At 33.6% G+C, this 17,303-nt stretch overlaps 1 protein-coding gene across 1 annotated transcript in view; it reads left to right on the top strand.

The window, feature by feature from the left end:
* Window positions 1–17,303, top strand: part of SNAP91 (synaptosome associated protein 91) — a 162,774-nt gene that overhangs the window by 118,726 nt on the left and 26,745 nt on the right. The window contains exons 15-20 of the mRNA XM_069065077.1: window positions 3,563–3,670; window positions 4,321–4,587; window positions 4,814–4,891; window positions 5,051–5,122; window positions 5,618–5,701; window positions 6,865–6,948. Of these exons, the coding sequence (XP_068921178.1) occupies window positions 3,563–3,670; window positions 4,321–4,587; window positions 4,814–4,891; window positions 5,051–5,122; window positions 5,618–5,701; window positions 6,865–6,948 (693 nt within the window). The remainder of the gene's footprint in view (window positions 1–3,562; window positions 3,671–4,320; window positions 4,588–4,813; window positions 4,892–5,050; window positions 5,123–5,617; window positions 5,702–6,864; window positions 6,949–17,303) is intronic.

Raw genomic sequence — 17,303 nt, 5'->3', positions numbered from 1 at the left:
TGAAATGCTATCAATGAAATTAAAATCTCATGTAAATTCTTAACAATTTACAAAGTAGAAATTACAGTCCTTGCCCCTAAAACACATGTAGACCAATGGTAAGATGGGATAAATTCATAGAAGGTACTTGTGGTTTGGGACTTTGACCAGACCTTGATGTGTGATTTCACTGGCATTGCCTGAATCACCTAGAGGTGAGGTGACTTGCCCAAGGTCACAGAGAGTCTCACAGTGTCAGTGAGAGGTGGGGCTTGAGCTAATGAACTCCAAGGCTAGCTCACTGTCTGCTATAGCTAGACTCTCTCAGGAAAACTTTTATAAATTCCAGTAAATGGGAGAGAAAGAAAAACCATAAAAACATTATGTAAGTGTGCTGTATCTGATATATGAAAATTCAGCCACTAAACTGAACTTAAAGGGTTTTTTCCTAGTAACTGTGAATTTATAGTGATCCTTTAATATAGAGTTTTGCATAAATTATTGGATTGGACCAAGAAGAGATGATTTATGATCTGAGGGAAAACAATTTCCATAGTGTAATAAGGTCAGAAACCAGATTGCAGTGTTTATACTGAGTTTCTTTAAATAAATAAAGTTTTAAATATAAATCGTATAATATTATATTTTAACATATATGTATTATATTCATATGTAACAAGATATGTCTGGTTTGGCATATATGCATAATCTCAGATGAAAGTTAATCATCAGTTACCACACTTTTTAGGTTTCCTGGAACTAAATTGGCGAGCATTAGTCAACTTTTTAAGGTAGATGAAACTGTATTTAAGTGAATTTGTCAAAAGCTGTTTAAAATGAAAAAAAGACTTAATAGGCTGTCAAATACTTGCTGGATTTAAATGACTTAGATACCTGAAATGTGGAGAAATCCACTCTATCAAAACCCTACTTTGTGTTTCTTAAATATTGTTACTTTCTACTTATTTTAGATTCCTTGGTGATTTTGTGAAATTATATAGTTGGAATGAGATTTAGGTACTTACCAATTTTTTGTTCAGTAATTATAGATTGATATTGTATATACTGTTCAGAGAATTCACTGAATTATACATTTTTTCATGCATAGTCTGACATAAGTTCAACTAATAGCCCATCCCTACTGCAGTTTGTGGGAGAATACTGTCCCCCATCTCTGGCAGTTCCTGCAAACCTTCCCACAGACAAGAACTTAACTCAATTTGAAAAAAAAAGTTATTAACAAGTTAATATATGAGCATGTAACTAAGGTTTTCTCTCTGAAGAATTAAATGAGTTGAAATATCATGTAAAAGGGAAAAATATGTAAAAGGGAAAGTTTTAGGAAGTGTTAGGCACATTTTACATTGTAAATAAATGCTTGCAAATTTGTCTAGGAACTCTTTACAGTATATCTTTAGTGTCTTTTTTTTAAGCATAGTCTTTTATTCTGTTTTTTTACTTAACATTTTCTTAACTATTTCCCCCTCAGATGTTTAAACAAGGTTTCACAAGGCACACTTCTAGTTATTTTACATAGTTTGATAAGTTTTTCAGGTACCATAGGATGAAAAGTACTACCATTATAGTCAGTTTTGAATTATAAGATATAGAGGCCACTTTTAAAGCATTCCAGGTTGGCAAAATGCTTTGAAAATAAATCTGCTAAACTGATTTGCCTGGCAACATAGTTCAGCATGGATAGTGTCCACTCAATTTCATAAATATTTCAATTATGTTTGCATTGGAAATGTTTAGTTACATTGTTGAAAAATTATTGGTGTACTCATTTCTGTCTTGGTTTTGTGAGATGTTTAATTTTCAAGAATAGAAATTTAGCTATTAACTACTGTTTTAATAACTTTGAGGGCATATCGATGATTCTTAAATTTCATCGAGCTTTGTATCAACAGTGACACAAAATTTTTTCTAGAGAGATGTTTTCCATTCTATTCCATTCCACTCATGGTAGTATAAACTTTACCATGAAAGTTTTCCAGTACATATGAACTTTAAAAACAGTATTGAAACCGCAGGATTCCTTTTCAGTAGGTAGTATTTTAAATAAATTTTACATAAATTAATAACCTTTTATAGACACTTAAAGAATTAAGCATTAAATATCAGTGCATGGATATATATATGTAGCTAGGTAGTTAGGGGTATGTATTGTATATATTTGTATGACTTGGGTGCATGCTTTTCTACTTTTATCTAGCATTAATTACTTCTAGAAACAAAACATCACAGTGTGTTTTTATATTATGTATGCCAAACTTATACAAAAATGTTCATATTTTAAAACCCATAAAAACTTGAGCTATGTTTTTAAAATATTGATAATAGTTTAAATGGTCAGCTCTAGAGAAACATTCATCTAAACCTTCACTATTATACACGTTTTAAGATGCTTTTCAAAATGATGATGTTATTAAGCATATGCATGCCCAACTTCAGGATTTATTTAAGGTTTTTTGACAAAAAGAGTCAGTAGTATAATCTTTAAAATGTGGTATTACACTGAAATAGATTGCCTTGTCATCAGATTCCATATAGTAGGCATCTGATCAGATGTTCTTTCTAAAATGTGCTAATTTAATCAAAAATAAGGTTTGTAGAATGAAATGATAGTAATGTTGAATGTGGTTAAATACTAACTTCTTAAACATCCTGAAACTGTTTCTGGCAAGTGCATTAATAAGCTCTGACAAGTACAGTACATTATAAGCTTTCAAGATACAAATAGTTCACTGATGGCATAATGACATACATGTTGGGATAGAAGATTACATATGGATAGATAAAGCAAGCCTGAATTTTTCAGAAGTTGAAGATAGGTTTTTCATACTAATTGGAACACTACTATAATATCTAAAAAATGAAAGCTAATTAAATTATTTTAAGAGAAATAAGGGCACTTTAGTCATGCCTGCCCCTCATTTCTTTAAAATAAATGTTTATATTTATCAAAAAATGCTTTCATTGACAAAGAAAGTTCTAAACTTTATCAGTAACTAAGAGTCTTTTATGCAGTTATTAACATTATTGCTTAACCCTGTTAAACATTTGGAACTAGACTATATCTGATGCATTCCACATATATTACAGGTACCTATTTACCTAGATTGGCATTAAAGAAGACATTCATGTTTGCTTTAAGCCACTAGTCAGATGTCATAATAGTTACCTTAAGCAACTCTGACTGAACTTGAAAATTTTAATGTCGTAAGTGACATTAGTTTACTCTTGTATTTTAATTTTTAACATCCATTCTAGTTAATTTCTGATATTACATAAAACATGCTGCTCAGAACCCTTATACAATGAGAATCATGTTATCTTTTGGACTTTAATGTGCCTTGGCAGTAACAAAACTAAACCACATAGTATGTAACTGACTAGAAGGAATGTAAGGAAAAATTTACTTCATGACTGTCAACAGTGCATGACCCATAAAAATAACATTTCTAAAAATTCATGTTGTATAAGGGAGCCTTCTTCTGCAATTTAACTTGGTTCTTTTACTATATTTTCTTCTCTTTTTATTCTTTTAATTTCTATTGTTTAAAAAAATACTGCACCCAAGATGCCTTTGCAGCTTCTCCTGGTGAAGCCCCTGCAGCACCTGAAGGGGCAGCAGCACCAGCTACCCCAACCCCTGTAGCAGCAGCACTTGATGCATGTTCAGGAAATGGTGGGTTTTATGTCATTAGCAAGTCTCTTGTTTTGTGTTCTAGTATTAAATCCCATAGTCAGATGTGGCCATTTGTTGTTGTTGTTTTGTTGAGTTTTTTTTTAATTCATCATTCTTAGTTTCTTGTGAGTACAAAGTATCATTCATTAAATTAAATTAATAAGACCAACACTTAAAACATTAAGATAGAGACGTGCATACTTCTCAAAATTGACAATTTCTCAAGATTGACAATTTTTGTCAGTGTAAGTATGCTTTCTTAATGTTTTTTTCTCTAATGCTATGGAGTACTTTTTATTCCACTAATCTAAGTAACTAATAAACAGCATGTTTTTGTAAATGTAAAAATTTACTAAGTTTGTCAGGTGGGTTTTGAGGATTTGAAGATGTACTCCCCTCACACTTCATTCTGATCTTGCCCAACTAGAGTTTGAAATCTTTACCTTTATACTTATAAATTTCTTAAAAAGACAAAAATGTGTACTAATTATTCACACTGGTTAGGATTACACTGGAATAGAACCCCACTTAAACAACTAGCTTGTGTTTATATCTGTGTATGGTGTATGTTATCCTTGGCTGTGATTATTTTCTCTTATTTCCTTCCTTACTGATCCTCTCTATATATTCTCCACTTTCCTTTTTACAAGACCCTTTTGCCCCATCTGAAGGTAGTGCAGAGACTGCTCCTGAACTGGACCTTTTTGCAATGAAGCCACCTGAGACCAGCATTCCTGTAGTTACCCCTACAACTAGTGCAGCCCCCACGATTCCCGCAACAACTCCTTCTCCTGCTCCTGCTGCCGCAGCTGCCACTGCTACTACTACTACTGCTGCTACTGCCACTACCACCACCGCCACCACACCTGCCACTACCACCACAACCACTGCTCCTCCTGCTCTAGATATCTTTGGTGGTAATTCTTTAAAGCTCTTTGATTCTGGTGGATCAAATTCTGGTTTGTCAAATGAACATACAGCATACACACATGACATTGCATGTATACTGTATATTTAAATTTTATTTGCTACAAACCATTTGCAACATACTTCAGAATTCTCCTAATCAAAATTCAGAACTGGAAATGAATGTTGTTTCAGTTTGGTCAAATTGAGTAAAGGCATATATATTCTTGGTCTTAGATTTATTTGAATCTGCTCCTGATGTTGCTGCAGCGCCTAAGCCAGATGCTACTCCTAGCATAGACTTGTTTGGTACAGGTAAAAATGAATAGATCCTTTCTTTCATTTTGATTTCTTGGATATTTTCATGCTTAAGCTCCTGACTCTTATTTGTAATGATAAATTTGTTAGATTTTTGACTTTGATTTCAGCTTTCTACTTACTTCTGCTTAATTTTGGTTTGTTTCATTTTGGAAGATGCTTTCTCATCTCCTCCACATGGGGCTTCTCCTGTGCCTGAGAGTTCTCTCACTGCTGATCTCTTATCCGGTGAGTTCTGTGGCAGAATTCCAGTCTTCTTAGTTGGCTGATGCATTGTTATGTGTGGACAGATAATGAATTTCCTTGCATATGTGCTAATTGAGTCTTTTAGGCTAGATAAAATTAATGAGGAATTCAGTTCAAGCTTCTCTTAACCCATCCAGCAGAAATTGGATGGGCAATTGTCTATTGGTAAAATTTACCGTTCCCCATCTTGTTATCAGTTACATTAAATTACATGCATACTCTTTAGCCTGGGCAGGTGGGGAAAAAAATGAGTCAAAATCCGTAATTTTTAAAGTGATACTTTGAACTATTTTTTCTTATGAAAATCGGTATATATCTTAAAATGTGAATCTATCTTTGCCTTATTAACAGTATTCTCTTCAGTGAGTTTGCTCCTAGAATTTATTCATCTTGAGTATAAATATAGATCTCAAAAGAACTATCAAAGCTCTCAGTTTTCTTTGACATACAATATTATCTGTTCTCTACTTACTTCAGTGGATGCATTTGCAGCAGCATCTCCTGTAGCCACTGCCTCTCCGGCAAAGGTGGATTCTGCAGGTGTGATTGATCTTTTTGGTGGTGCGTATTAATCTTTCTTCACCACTTAACTCACTTTTTTCTCAGATTATTTTTATACATTCATATTCATTTAATTCAATCATTTCCTCACTTTTATAAAATCATTTTTTCTGTCTTGAATGTAAATATGATTTTCAAAGCTCTGATTTTCATCCATTTCATTTCTTTACTATCATCTATTCATCATTCTTATTGCATGGTTTAAGCATAACCAGGTAATTTTTCCACTGTCTTAATATAAAATACATTGATTTGGAATTTGTCTACCCTTATTCTTATTCATCTCTGTTGCCTTAATCAGATTTTACTTATTTCTTGAAAAATTATTGCAACATTAAAAAAATTAAAGCACCCGGGTTTTAAAGGTTAAAACTTGTAATGAACTGAATTCTCCAATTCAATCAAAATTAAGTTGCTTACTTGTTAAAATCTTCCCACAAAATTAAAAGACATTTTGCTAATTTAGAACATTCTTATCTTGGGAATGACATAACGTTCATGTCTAAAAGCATAAGTGAATGTACTCTACAAAGTTTACTTTTTGCCAACATATACTCATTGGTTTGCCATAGTTGACAGACAAAAGGTGCAAGTCAGAGATATTTACTTGCTGAATTTCTGATGTAGCTATGAAAGCATAATTGAAACACTAAAATATCAATCACCAAATTCAGATTTGGAAAGCTAAATTTTGAGCTGAAAATATAGATATGATCAAGTTTGCTTCTTGCACCAGTCTAAAATTATGAAGTATCAAAAAGTTGATCCATTTCTAAATAGAAAAAACCATTATTGTCTTTCTAATTAAAGAAAAAAATGGCAATTTTTGTTATATATGGATGACATATCGGACTTAATCCACAAATTTATTCTGTGGAAAAGTATTTTTCATTTTCTCTTTATATTCTCTCTCAAGCCTAAGATTAAGGTTACAACCTTTTATTAATGGGCATTCACTCTTCTTTAGTGACAATTTAGCAATCCATTATTTTGAAAAAAGATCAATATACAGTTAAGTTTGTATTTTTCACATGCCTATAGGATGTACGTCACTAGGGAATATAAGGTACTGCAATTATGCATTTCTTTGCATAACATTGAGTCAGTGTATTCACTGTTTAAACTCTTTTACCTTTCTTGCTGCAAAATGGATAATCCAATAGATGCTTTTGGAAGCAGTGTTTCTGAACCCCAACCTGCAACCCAGGCTGTTTCTAGTTCCTCAGCTTCGGCCGACCTACTAGCTGGTAATTAATTTAAAATTTATAAATTAAATTTTGCTTTATAAAAATTTAAGATGGGAATTATTAATGTGATGTATGTTTTCCTTTCCCATTGATTTCATAGAACTGAAAACAAAAATGATATAATCAAAAGCTACTCATTATATTCTTGAATAAATTACATTGCATTTTATGAAATTAGTTTTAAAATGCTATTATATGCAAACCATCCTTATAGATTACATAGGTTACTGTGATCTTTCCATTAGGCTATTTTTTCATTGTTCTTCTAAAGAGATACTATAATATAATGAATCTGGACATTTACTCTTGACTTGAGTTTCTCTTTTGCACCAGCAATTTGGCATTTGGTTATAGAATCATATGAGGAGAAATTATTGCTGACTTCTATAGTTAGTCTGAGACTTGTTACATGTGCTGCTTCTATAATATATATATATGTATGTAGGTTATATACATATATAGGTTGTAGATCTAAAATATACATGTGTGTATGACATATATATATATATTTCTGTCTAGAATCTACAGTTAATTCCAGTCCACCATGTTTATATAATAGAAGACACACCAATAAATTATAAATGATTAATTTCTTTTGCTAGATGAGTCAAAGGAAAAATTTTTGAGAATTTTAAGCCCTTACTTGAGAGGAAAAAAAAGCCTTCATAGCTATACCTAGAAGAGTTACCTGTGCCAGAATTTATTAGTGGTTTATGTTCTCATTATTAACATACTAGAAGAAATGGTACTTCTCCTTTACCCCCTTACCCCTTAGGGCCTAGGTTTGTCCTGACTGTCCCATTGGTTACTAATACTTTACTAATACTTCTAAAGTTCACTTTATGCCAGTGAGTGGATGAATTTTAACTGAATAATCCTATATCCGTAGGATTTCAGGCTTAGTCATTTCATCAAAGCTCCATAAACACTGCTATTTGTGGTACTTTGAAGCAACAGTTTGTACAGTAAAGATACAGGAATAATAGTGATAGCTGCATCAAGTTATAGCCAGGAAACTCTGAAAGAAATTTATCCCAGTTTCTGTCCTCATCCCAGGTTTTGCCTTCTTCCTCAACCAGTTAAAGTAAGTGGGTAAACATCTACCCTTACTTCTAATGTCTTATTTTAATTAACTTCCTTTTTCTGAAGGCATTTTCCAATAAATTTTTCATTTCCTCTGTCCTCACTATCTTCCATTTCTATCCATTCTGAACTTTAATTTCTGATCCCTGGATTATACCATTACTTGTTCTTACTTTGTTCTGTCAAAAGTTATAAGTTGGCAGATGAAAAATTAAGTATAGAATTTTAAAACTATATATTTCAGTGTTTGGATTCTAACAGATAATTGGATATGGTAAAATGTTTCTGTCTAATTATTTCATGAAAGAAAGTGAAGAATAAGTATATGCCATCATTGCAGTGCTGCCCATGCATTGGTAAAACACATAGGTAGCTTATAGTATTTGCCAGAGTGGAAAGACCTAATCTAAGTAATGATCCACCCTGTACCTGAAAATGAGGGAGGATGCCCATTGACCACAGAATGTATATCAGCTCAGCCATTGAATTAGAAGGCACCACAAGTCTCCAGATTCAGGTTCAGAATTAGAAAGACATTTAGCTAGAGAAGAGGATATGCTGTCATATTACATATTAGTGGCAATGGAAAGCTACAGGGGAAGGAAGGAAAGAAAGAAGGGAGGAAAAGAAAGATGAAGGAGGAAAAGGAGAGAGGGAGGAAGGGAGGAAGAAAGAAATTATCAAGAAAGAACTAAATAATTAAATCACTTCTTTCATATAGGTTATTATGTGGGGAAATTTAATATATCAGGTATTTAAAAAAAACAAAGATCAGTAGATTAAAAAAAAAAGATCTAAAAGGACAAATTTTTTTTATAAGAATTTGAACCAAGAGCAGGGACGGTAGAAAAGCTGTTGATCTTACATGGGTGAAGCACTTCTACCAAATTCGTAAGTGAGTGATGAAAGGATAGTAATTCCTATAATCTCTCAATAAGAGTTGACTGGGAGAATAGGATTAAAATATGGAATGGAGTGGACTGAGATGAGGGATTGAGCATACATGGGATTCATGTCCCAGAAGGTTAATGAAAGAGTGCCATTAAAGAGCATTTCCTTGGGAAAGAAGGTACATGTCTACAATGTGAGACCTTAAAAGGTTTTTCTTCTGAGGAGAATTCACACATTGGGAGACCAACTTCTCCAAGAAAGGATTCTAGCAATGAACTTGGGGGAGGAAAGGAAGAGGGGAAACATAAAACCAGATATAGCATAACATGACCTTAGGAATGGAAACTATTAAGGTCAGATGGTGTGGTCAGGCCTCATAATTTGAGATATAGAAAGACTCCTGCCATACGCTCCTATATGACATTATGCCTCCTTATGAATCTGTACTTCTAAGAGAGAGGTGTACCTCAATGTAGGGAATATGGGGTAAGATCATCAAAGGCAATAACTTAGAAATTGGATAGGAGGAGCTAAAATTTGGTAATTCAAATGCTTTGTCCCCTTCAGCAACAATGAAGAAAGTAAGAACAAGTAATGGTATAATCCAGGGATCAGAAATTAAAGTTCAGAATGGATAGAAATGGAAGACAGTGAGGATGGAGTAAAGGAAAAATTTCTTGGAAAATGCCTTCAGAAAAAGAAAGTTAATTAAAGTAAGACATTGGAAGTAAGGGCAGATGTTTACCCACTTACTTAACTGGTTGAGAAAGAAGGGCAAAAAAGGAGAAATTAACAATTTAAACTAAAAAAAATTGGGGTTTGGAAAGGCAAAGAATATGAATACGATGAAGGGAGAGTTTTGGGACTAGCATCAAAATAGTTTAAACAAAACTAAAAACAGGGACAAAGTACTGACTTAAAAGACAAAGAGAATAAAAATCAATCAATAAATAAATGGAGGAAAACACGAGCCTAACAATCATAACTTTAACTAAATTCAACAAGCCAATAAAATGAAAGAGTGGCAAAATGGATGAGAAAATAAAATCAGCAATCTAAAAATTGTTATATAGAAAATGAAAATGGTTGCTATGCATCAGATGAATCCAGACAATCAGGAGTTATAATCATGCTAATTGGACAGAGCAAAAATAAAAATTTTCAATAGCAAGAGATAAAAATAATACTACATTATGCTTACAGGGAACCATAATAACACAAAATCAATATTATACATATGTATACCCCAAAATGGCATGGAACCTAAATACATAAAAGTTAACTGAATTGCAAAAAAGTAAAGGTAGAAGATTCTAATCTGAGCTAGACAAATCTAATGGGAAAAATTAAAAGAGAAATATAGAAATGAACAAACTATTGGAGAATTTAGAGCTATAAGACTTGCAGTATCTTCTGTCAGCAAGTATTTCTTAAATACTGATTGTGCTTTGGCAATGAGCATGTAAACTCCTGTACTCTGAGAAAGGCGTTTCTGTTTCAGAAAGTTCAGATACTAGAAGCACCAGGAACTGTGGAAACTGCCAAAGAAAAAATTTCAGGCTCCAGTCACAATGTGGATGGCATCTCTCTCTGCCATCACATCTAGGCAGCACAGTAGATACAGTGCTGAGCATGGAATCATGGAAGATCTGAGTTTAAATCTTGCCTCAGATACTTACTAGCTTTGTGACCAGAGGCAAGTCACTTAACTTCTATCTGCCTCAGTTTCCTCATCTTTAATGGGGATTTTACAAATTTTACAAAGTTCTACTTATGTCAGTTGTGATTAAATAAGATAATATATTTATATAATTTATAGATAAATAATTACTATATTAATAATAAATAATTAAAAGCTTATATCTAGATTCATATATAAATTAATATGTAAATATAATATTTATAAAGCTCTTAGCACATTGACTAGTATATTTTGTTGTTGTTTTTTAGTCATGTCCTACCCCATTTGGGGTTTTCTTGGCAGAAATACTGGAATGGTTTGTCATTTCCTTCTCCAGCTTATTTTCTAGATGAAGAAACTGAGGTAAATAAGATTAAGTGACTTGCCCAGAGTCACACAGCTAATAAGAGTCTGAGATAGGATTTGAACTCAGGAAGATGAGTCTTCCTGACTCCAGGCCCAGCACACTTTCCACTGAGCCACTTAGTAATCGCTTGTTAAATATAAAAACCATAATAATATAATTACTATTACCATCCCCACCCCACCCCCAGCCTCTGTTGTCTACATTGGTTTTCAAAGCTGGAAAAAGTTTGGCATGGTGCTTCCTTTCTTCTTGCATAGGACTACAGTTCCGACAATTTTAGTTATTCTTAAGTGGAAAGGACTGATTCAGAAGATAGTGTCTTCTGAATGTCCCTATTTCTATTCAAGACAGCAGCAGCCTTCCAATCTCTCAAATTTGAAACCTCAGCATTATCCCTTACCTCACAATATTCAAATGTCAAATATTATTGTCCCTGCCTCCACATCATCTCTCTCAGCCTACCCTTTCTATCATCTCAAAGTTATCAGCATCTTTTTAAAGTTATCAGCACCCTTTTGGTGTTCTCTTGGTGTGGAGCTCTGTAGTCTGGATTTTGTCTGAAATTTACATATCACAGGAGGAGAACTTTGACAAGCAGCACCTAGATAGTTTTTCCTGATTCAGCACATATTACCAGGATGTGAATTTTAGTTAATATGTGATACAATTTATAAATTATGCTTCTTTGATCTTTGGGACAGCTTGTATGTGACTTTCAGGTTCCCTTTTTTGCAGTCTTATTTCCTACTATTACCTTTATTATTTATTTATTTTGCTTTTTGGAGGGGGGAAGGCAGGATAGTTGGGGTTAAGTGACTTGCCCAAGGTCACATGGCTAGTAAGTATTAAGTGTTAAGTGTCTGAGATTGGATTTGAACTCAGGTCCTCCTGACTCCAGGGCCAGTGCTCTATTTACTGCACCATGTAGCCACCCCCCTGCTATTACCTTTATATGAATATTAATAAATTTACTTACTCTGCAGACTAAGAGGGCAAGGGGCAGTTGTGGGAACCAGTTCAACATAAAATCTTAACATACACTTTCTTTACAATTTATAGTCAGTATATTACCTAGGGCCATGAGTGGCTGAGTGACTTGCCCAGGATCATACAGCCAGTTGGTGTCAGACATAGAACTTGAATCAGCTCTTCCTAGTTTTGAAGCCAGCTCCATTCTCCACAAGGTCACTTCTCTATCTACAATGCCATATTGCCTCATAACTACTTGTGTTAATATGGGAAAATCATTTCCACTTTGAGCCTTAGTCTCTCTTCATCTATAAAATGGGAATCATCTGGGGCAGCTAGGTGGCGCAGTGAATAGAGCACCGGCCCTGGAGTCAGAAGGACCTGGGTTCAGATCCGACCTCAGACACTTGACACAAAAATAAACTAGCCGTGTGAACTTGGGCAAGTCACTTAACCCCAACTGCCCTACCCTTCCCCCTCCAAAAAGCAAAAAAAAAAAATTTATTAAAATGGGAATGATGATACCCACACTACCAGCATTCTTAAGAAAGTACTTTGTACACTGTAAAGGTCAGTATAAATATAAAGTCTCAGTTAACCTGTAAGTAAAGGTAATTCTTAAATTTTGCTTCCTATTCATGGTTTTCCCAATACTTTAACTTCTTGATTAATGTGGTAGATTGCCATATACCTACATATCTACAAAATATTTTATGACCTTTTATAAATCTTTCATGATTTGGTTTCTATTTTGCACTAGATTTATTTTTCAAAGTACTTTTTAACTTTATAATCCTATACAAATTTCTTATCTTAATTCATAGCAAGATATAATTTCTATATTTTTCTTTTATCAGTCTAATAGATTCTTTAAGGCATAATCCACTGGAGATAGTAAACAGTAAAATAGTGAAAATTTTGCTACATGTAACTTTCTTTGCCTTAGAAAAGGGAACTTCAGATATTTTACTGTTTTTCAGAAATAGCTGTTTCATCCATCCCAGAAATAACTTGGGTATATAACTCATGTCAACATAACTGTTTCAATTTTTTTTAATTGAAGAAGATAAAAGAATGAGAAACTGAGCTCACTCAGGTTGACTGAAATGATTGTCTCGATTTTTCTACTACCAAAAAATAATCTTTTAATTAAATTACAACATCCTTAAAGATAGGGAATATCTTATTTTCATATTTGTATCTCCTTGTACCTAATGTAGTACCTGAGTATGATAGGTACTTAATACATGTTTGTTTGCATTGTGGAAATATTGTTTAACCATCACTTAAGTCATAAAGCCTGCCATTGTATATAATTTGCCACATTTGTTAACCACATTTTTCTGCCTTAGATTGCATTCAAATGACTGTGAAAGGAAGATCGGTCATTAAAAGGTCTAGTAGTGAACCCTGGTGATTCACTGTGGTGTTACAGTCTGTTTTTCATTCATTTAAATACAATCTAAATTTTGGCATGGGAATGGAATATGAAGATTCCAATTAGTTATAACTTAGTAACCCCAGATTCAAGTCAGAAACAGGATTTCAGTTTTTAAACTATTTTCAATTCAACAAATATAGAAAGGGACCAGTTCAAATGTAGATTCCTCTAACATAGGCTTGGTCTAAAAAGGGTCTAAAAATTACCAACCCAGTAGACACAATTCTTTAAGTTCTTCACAAGAACCTAAGATATAAAAGAGAATTTCATACATTCATGGTATAAGGATATTTTTGTTTGTTTGCAGAGGACAAGGCAGGCAAATGTTTGAGTGTAGCTTTATGTAGTATATAAACCAGGAAATAGCTATTCTACTACTGTTTAAAAAGTGAATTCTGTTACATGTAGATAGTAGCTAACATGTGCTTTAATGTTTACCAAAAGCTCTCCCTACATTATTTAATTTTGTCCTCCAAACTACTACTATTTTTGCCATGCTATTATTTCCCCATTTTAAAGATGATAAAACTAGGGCTGAAAGAACCACACAGTTAGTAAGTGAGATTTATATAGCTACAGGTAAGATTTTAACTCAGGTCTTCCAGAGAATTAAGTCTAAGACTATGTAACACTACCTCTCTCTCCAAAACTAGATAGGATGAGTTTGTTTTTGACACAAAAGATAAACAACTTGAAAATGTGCCATGAAATATATAGAATTCTGTTATTTATTGAACTCAGAATTCTATAATTTATTGAGCTCATTAGTTACATAATTATATTTGGTATATATGTTGATTTTAAAATTCAGGGTTATAAAATTTGGCCAAAGTTACTTTTTTTTTTGCTTTTTAGAGGGGGAAGGTAGGGCAATTGGGGTTAAGTGACTTGCCCAAGGTTACAGAGCTAGTTTTTGTGTGTGTGTTAAGTGTCTGAGGCTGGATTTGAACTCAGGTCCTCCTGACTTCAGGGCCTGTGCTCTATTCACTGCGCCACCTAGCTGCCTCTCAAAGTGACTTTTAAAAAGTAAATTCTTTGATTATTTTAATTCTTTAAATTCTTAGTCTTAATCAAGAAGTATAAAGCTATGGATTAAAACTGTATTGTGAGAAAAATGAAAACCCTGAGAGAATTAATAATCAATTTATTAATTAGTGTAACCAAGGCAATCAATAAATTAATGATCAGTGGTTTCTCTCAGCAACTAAAGAAACCACGGGAGAGATCCTAAAATGCCTTAAATCCCTTCTAAAAGGAAACTCCCCTGACAAGTGAAACTCAACTAATAGATTAGTAGATATATAATTAGTAGATGAGTAGATTATATAGTAGATTAGTAGATATATAATGAGGAGGTGGGCTAAAAGTCTTCAGCTCCTCCTGCTGAGAACATAACTTAATCAGGAGACTCAACAGCCTCAAGGGTACCTGGGAAAGGGAAAGCTGTCTCCAGCCAGACCTCTCTTCCTAGTTTTCACCTTCATGAGCTGAGTTGCCCTAAACTCTTTTAGAGGGCACCAAGGACTTGGGGTTCCTCCACGGAAAGGCTCACCCAGACTGGCTTCTGTTTATATTCTAAACAGAAATTGACTCTCCCATTTGGGTGGGGGCCAGTGTACCTTGAGGGCTAGAAGCAAATCTCATCACTCCCGCCTTGCCCTTCAGAAGCTAACCTTTTCTTGAGATGGGGTTCAACAATAAGAGGGGAAAGGGTGGATCACAAATTAATAGTTAATTATTAATATAATAGTTTAATATTGTTTTCTCTCAATTGTTATTTATTACCAAAAGGGTCAGAAGATTTTCCAAATACTAGGAATTTGTGATTCCAGGTCATGTAGGACTACTATTCTTTCCTCCAGTATTGCAGTTTCCTGATTTACGCATAGTATTTTTTTCTAGTAGACCATATTGCTATATAACTATTAGATTGTGAGCTCCTTAAAAGTAGCAAATATCTTTTCTCTCCATATCCCCAGCATTTAGCACAGTGCCTGATCATGTGGTATGTACTGAATAACTGTTTATTGACTAACTATATGACATCTTTTAAACCCAATACATTTCTTTGTTTAATTGCATTACTTTAAAAATTACCCATATACTTTAAGTACAAAAATATTTATACTACTTCTTTTTCTGATAAAGAGCAAAGACTTAGAAACTGAGAGAGTCCATCAAATGGGGAATGGATGACCAAATTATTGGTATGTGAATGTGATGGAATACTACTGTGGTGTATGACATAATGAAAAGATGTTTTTAGAGAAACCAAGAAAGACTAGTATGAAGTAATACAGATTTAAGTAAGTGGAACCAAAAGAATACAGTAACAAATAACACTGTAAAGATAAACAACTTTGAAAGACTTTAAAATTCTGATCAACTCAATGATAAACCATGATTTCAGAGTACTCATAATGAATTATGCTACCTACCTCCCAACAGAGGTGATGGATTCCGGGTACAAATTGAGGCATATTTTGTGGATATGACAATAAAGGAATTTGTTTTGCTTGACTATGTATATTACAAGAGTTGTGTGGTTTTTTTTTCTTTTACAGAGGGGGTTGGGGTTGGAGAAAAGCTGGATTTTTTATTCATTGGAAAAAATTTAAATTTAAAAGGAAAAAAGTTACTTATCTGAAAATATCCATACCCTTTGACACAGAGAGCCCTACTGCTGAACCCCAAGAAGGCAAAAGAAAAAAAGAAAGGACCTATATACACAAAAGTATTCACAACAACCCTTTTTGTTGTGGTAACAAAGAATTAGAAACAAAATAGATGCCCAACAGTTGGGAAAAGGCTAAACAAATTATGGCACATGAATGTAATGGAATATTACTGGAGCTTAAGAAATAATGTATATGCTGATCAATACAACATTCTACCACAACTCCAAAGGACTTCATAATGATAAATGCTATCCAGTTACAGATGGAGAACTAATGAATTTATATTGCAGATTGAAGCATTTATTTTATTTTTCTTTTCCCCACTCCAGAATGTAGCTAGTGCAGAAATATGTTTTACATAACTTCATATGATAACGAGCATCATATTTATTACACAATGAATGGGGGAACAGATGGAGGAAGGGAATTTTGAAAAATAACAGTGAGTATGAGAAATTCAGAGAAGTTTAGGAAAAATTGACGCACAGTAAAGTAAGGTAAGCCAAGAAGATAAAATACACAACTACAACAATGTAAAAGGAAAGGAAAAGCAAATGAAAGATGAATACTGTATAATTATAATGGTCACAATTGGTCCCAGAGAAAAGCTAAGAAAATGTATTTCCTTCTCTTCTTTGTGAAGGTAAAGGACTATGGGTGTAGAATATTGCATGTTATTGGACATGATTGATGTGTTTATTTGTATGAACTATATGCCACCATCCGCTCATTTTCAGTCTTGGTTATGAAGGATGGCTCATTGGGTGGGTAAGAGATATATATTCAGAAATTAATGCAATAGGGGTGGCTAGGTGGCACAGTGAATAGAGCACCAGCCCTGGAGTCCCGAGGAACTGAGTTCAAATCAGGCCTCAGACACTTAACACAAAACTAGCTGTGTGACCTTGGGCAAGTCACTTAACCCTAATTGCCCTGCCTTCCCCTCTCCAAAAAGAAAAAAGAAATTAATGCAATATAAAAACAGAAGGTATCAATAAAAATAAGACTTTTAAAAAGAAAAATATTACCCATTTGGTCTTTGTTGAATGCTGATATTTTTTTTCCATTCTCTACTTAATAAGCAATTTCTAGCTTTCTTGTATCTGTTACATCTCTCTTCTCTCTACTCACATGTCTACCACTCTCTTTCAGGCCCTCATCAGTTATTTCCTGAACTAGTTCAATAACTTATTAGTTGGTCTCACAGCTTCAAGTTTCAACCTTCTCCAATTTATCTTCCACACA

Source organism: Petaurus breviceps, unplaced genomic scaffold (assembly GCF_028583685.1).
Source record: "Petaurus breviceps papuanus isolate PSGF00001 unplaced genomic scaffold, PetGlider_PUasm1.0 90667, whole genome shotgun sequence".
Taxonomy (NCBI): Eukaryota; Metazoa; Chordata; class Mammalia; order Diprotodontia; family Petauridae; genus Petaurus; species Petaurus breviceps.
Note: the sequence above shows the minus strand (reverse complement) of the source record. Positions and strands in the feature narration are given on the sequence as shown.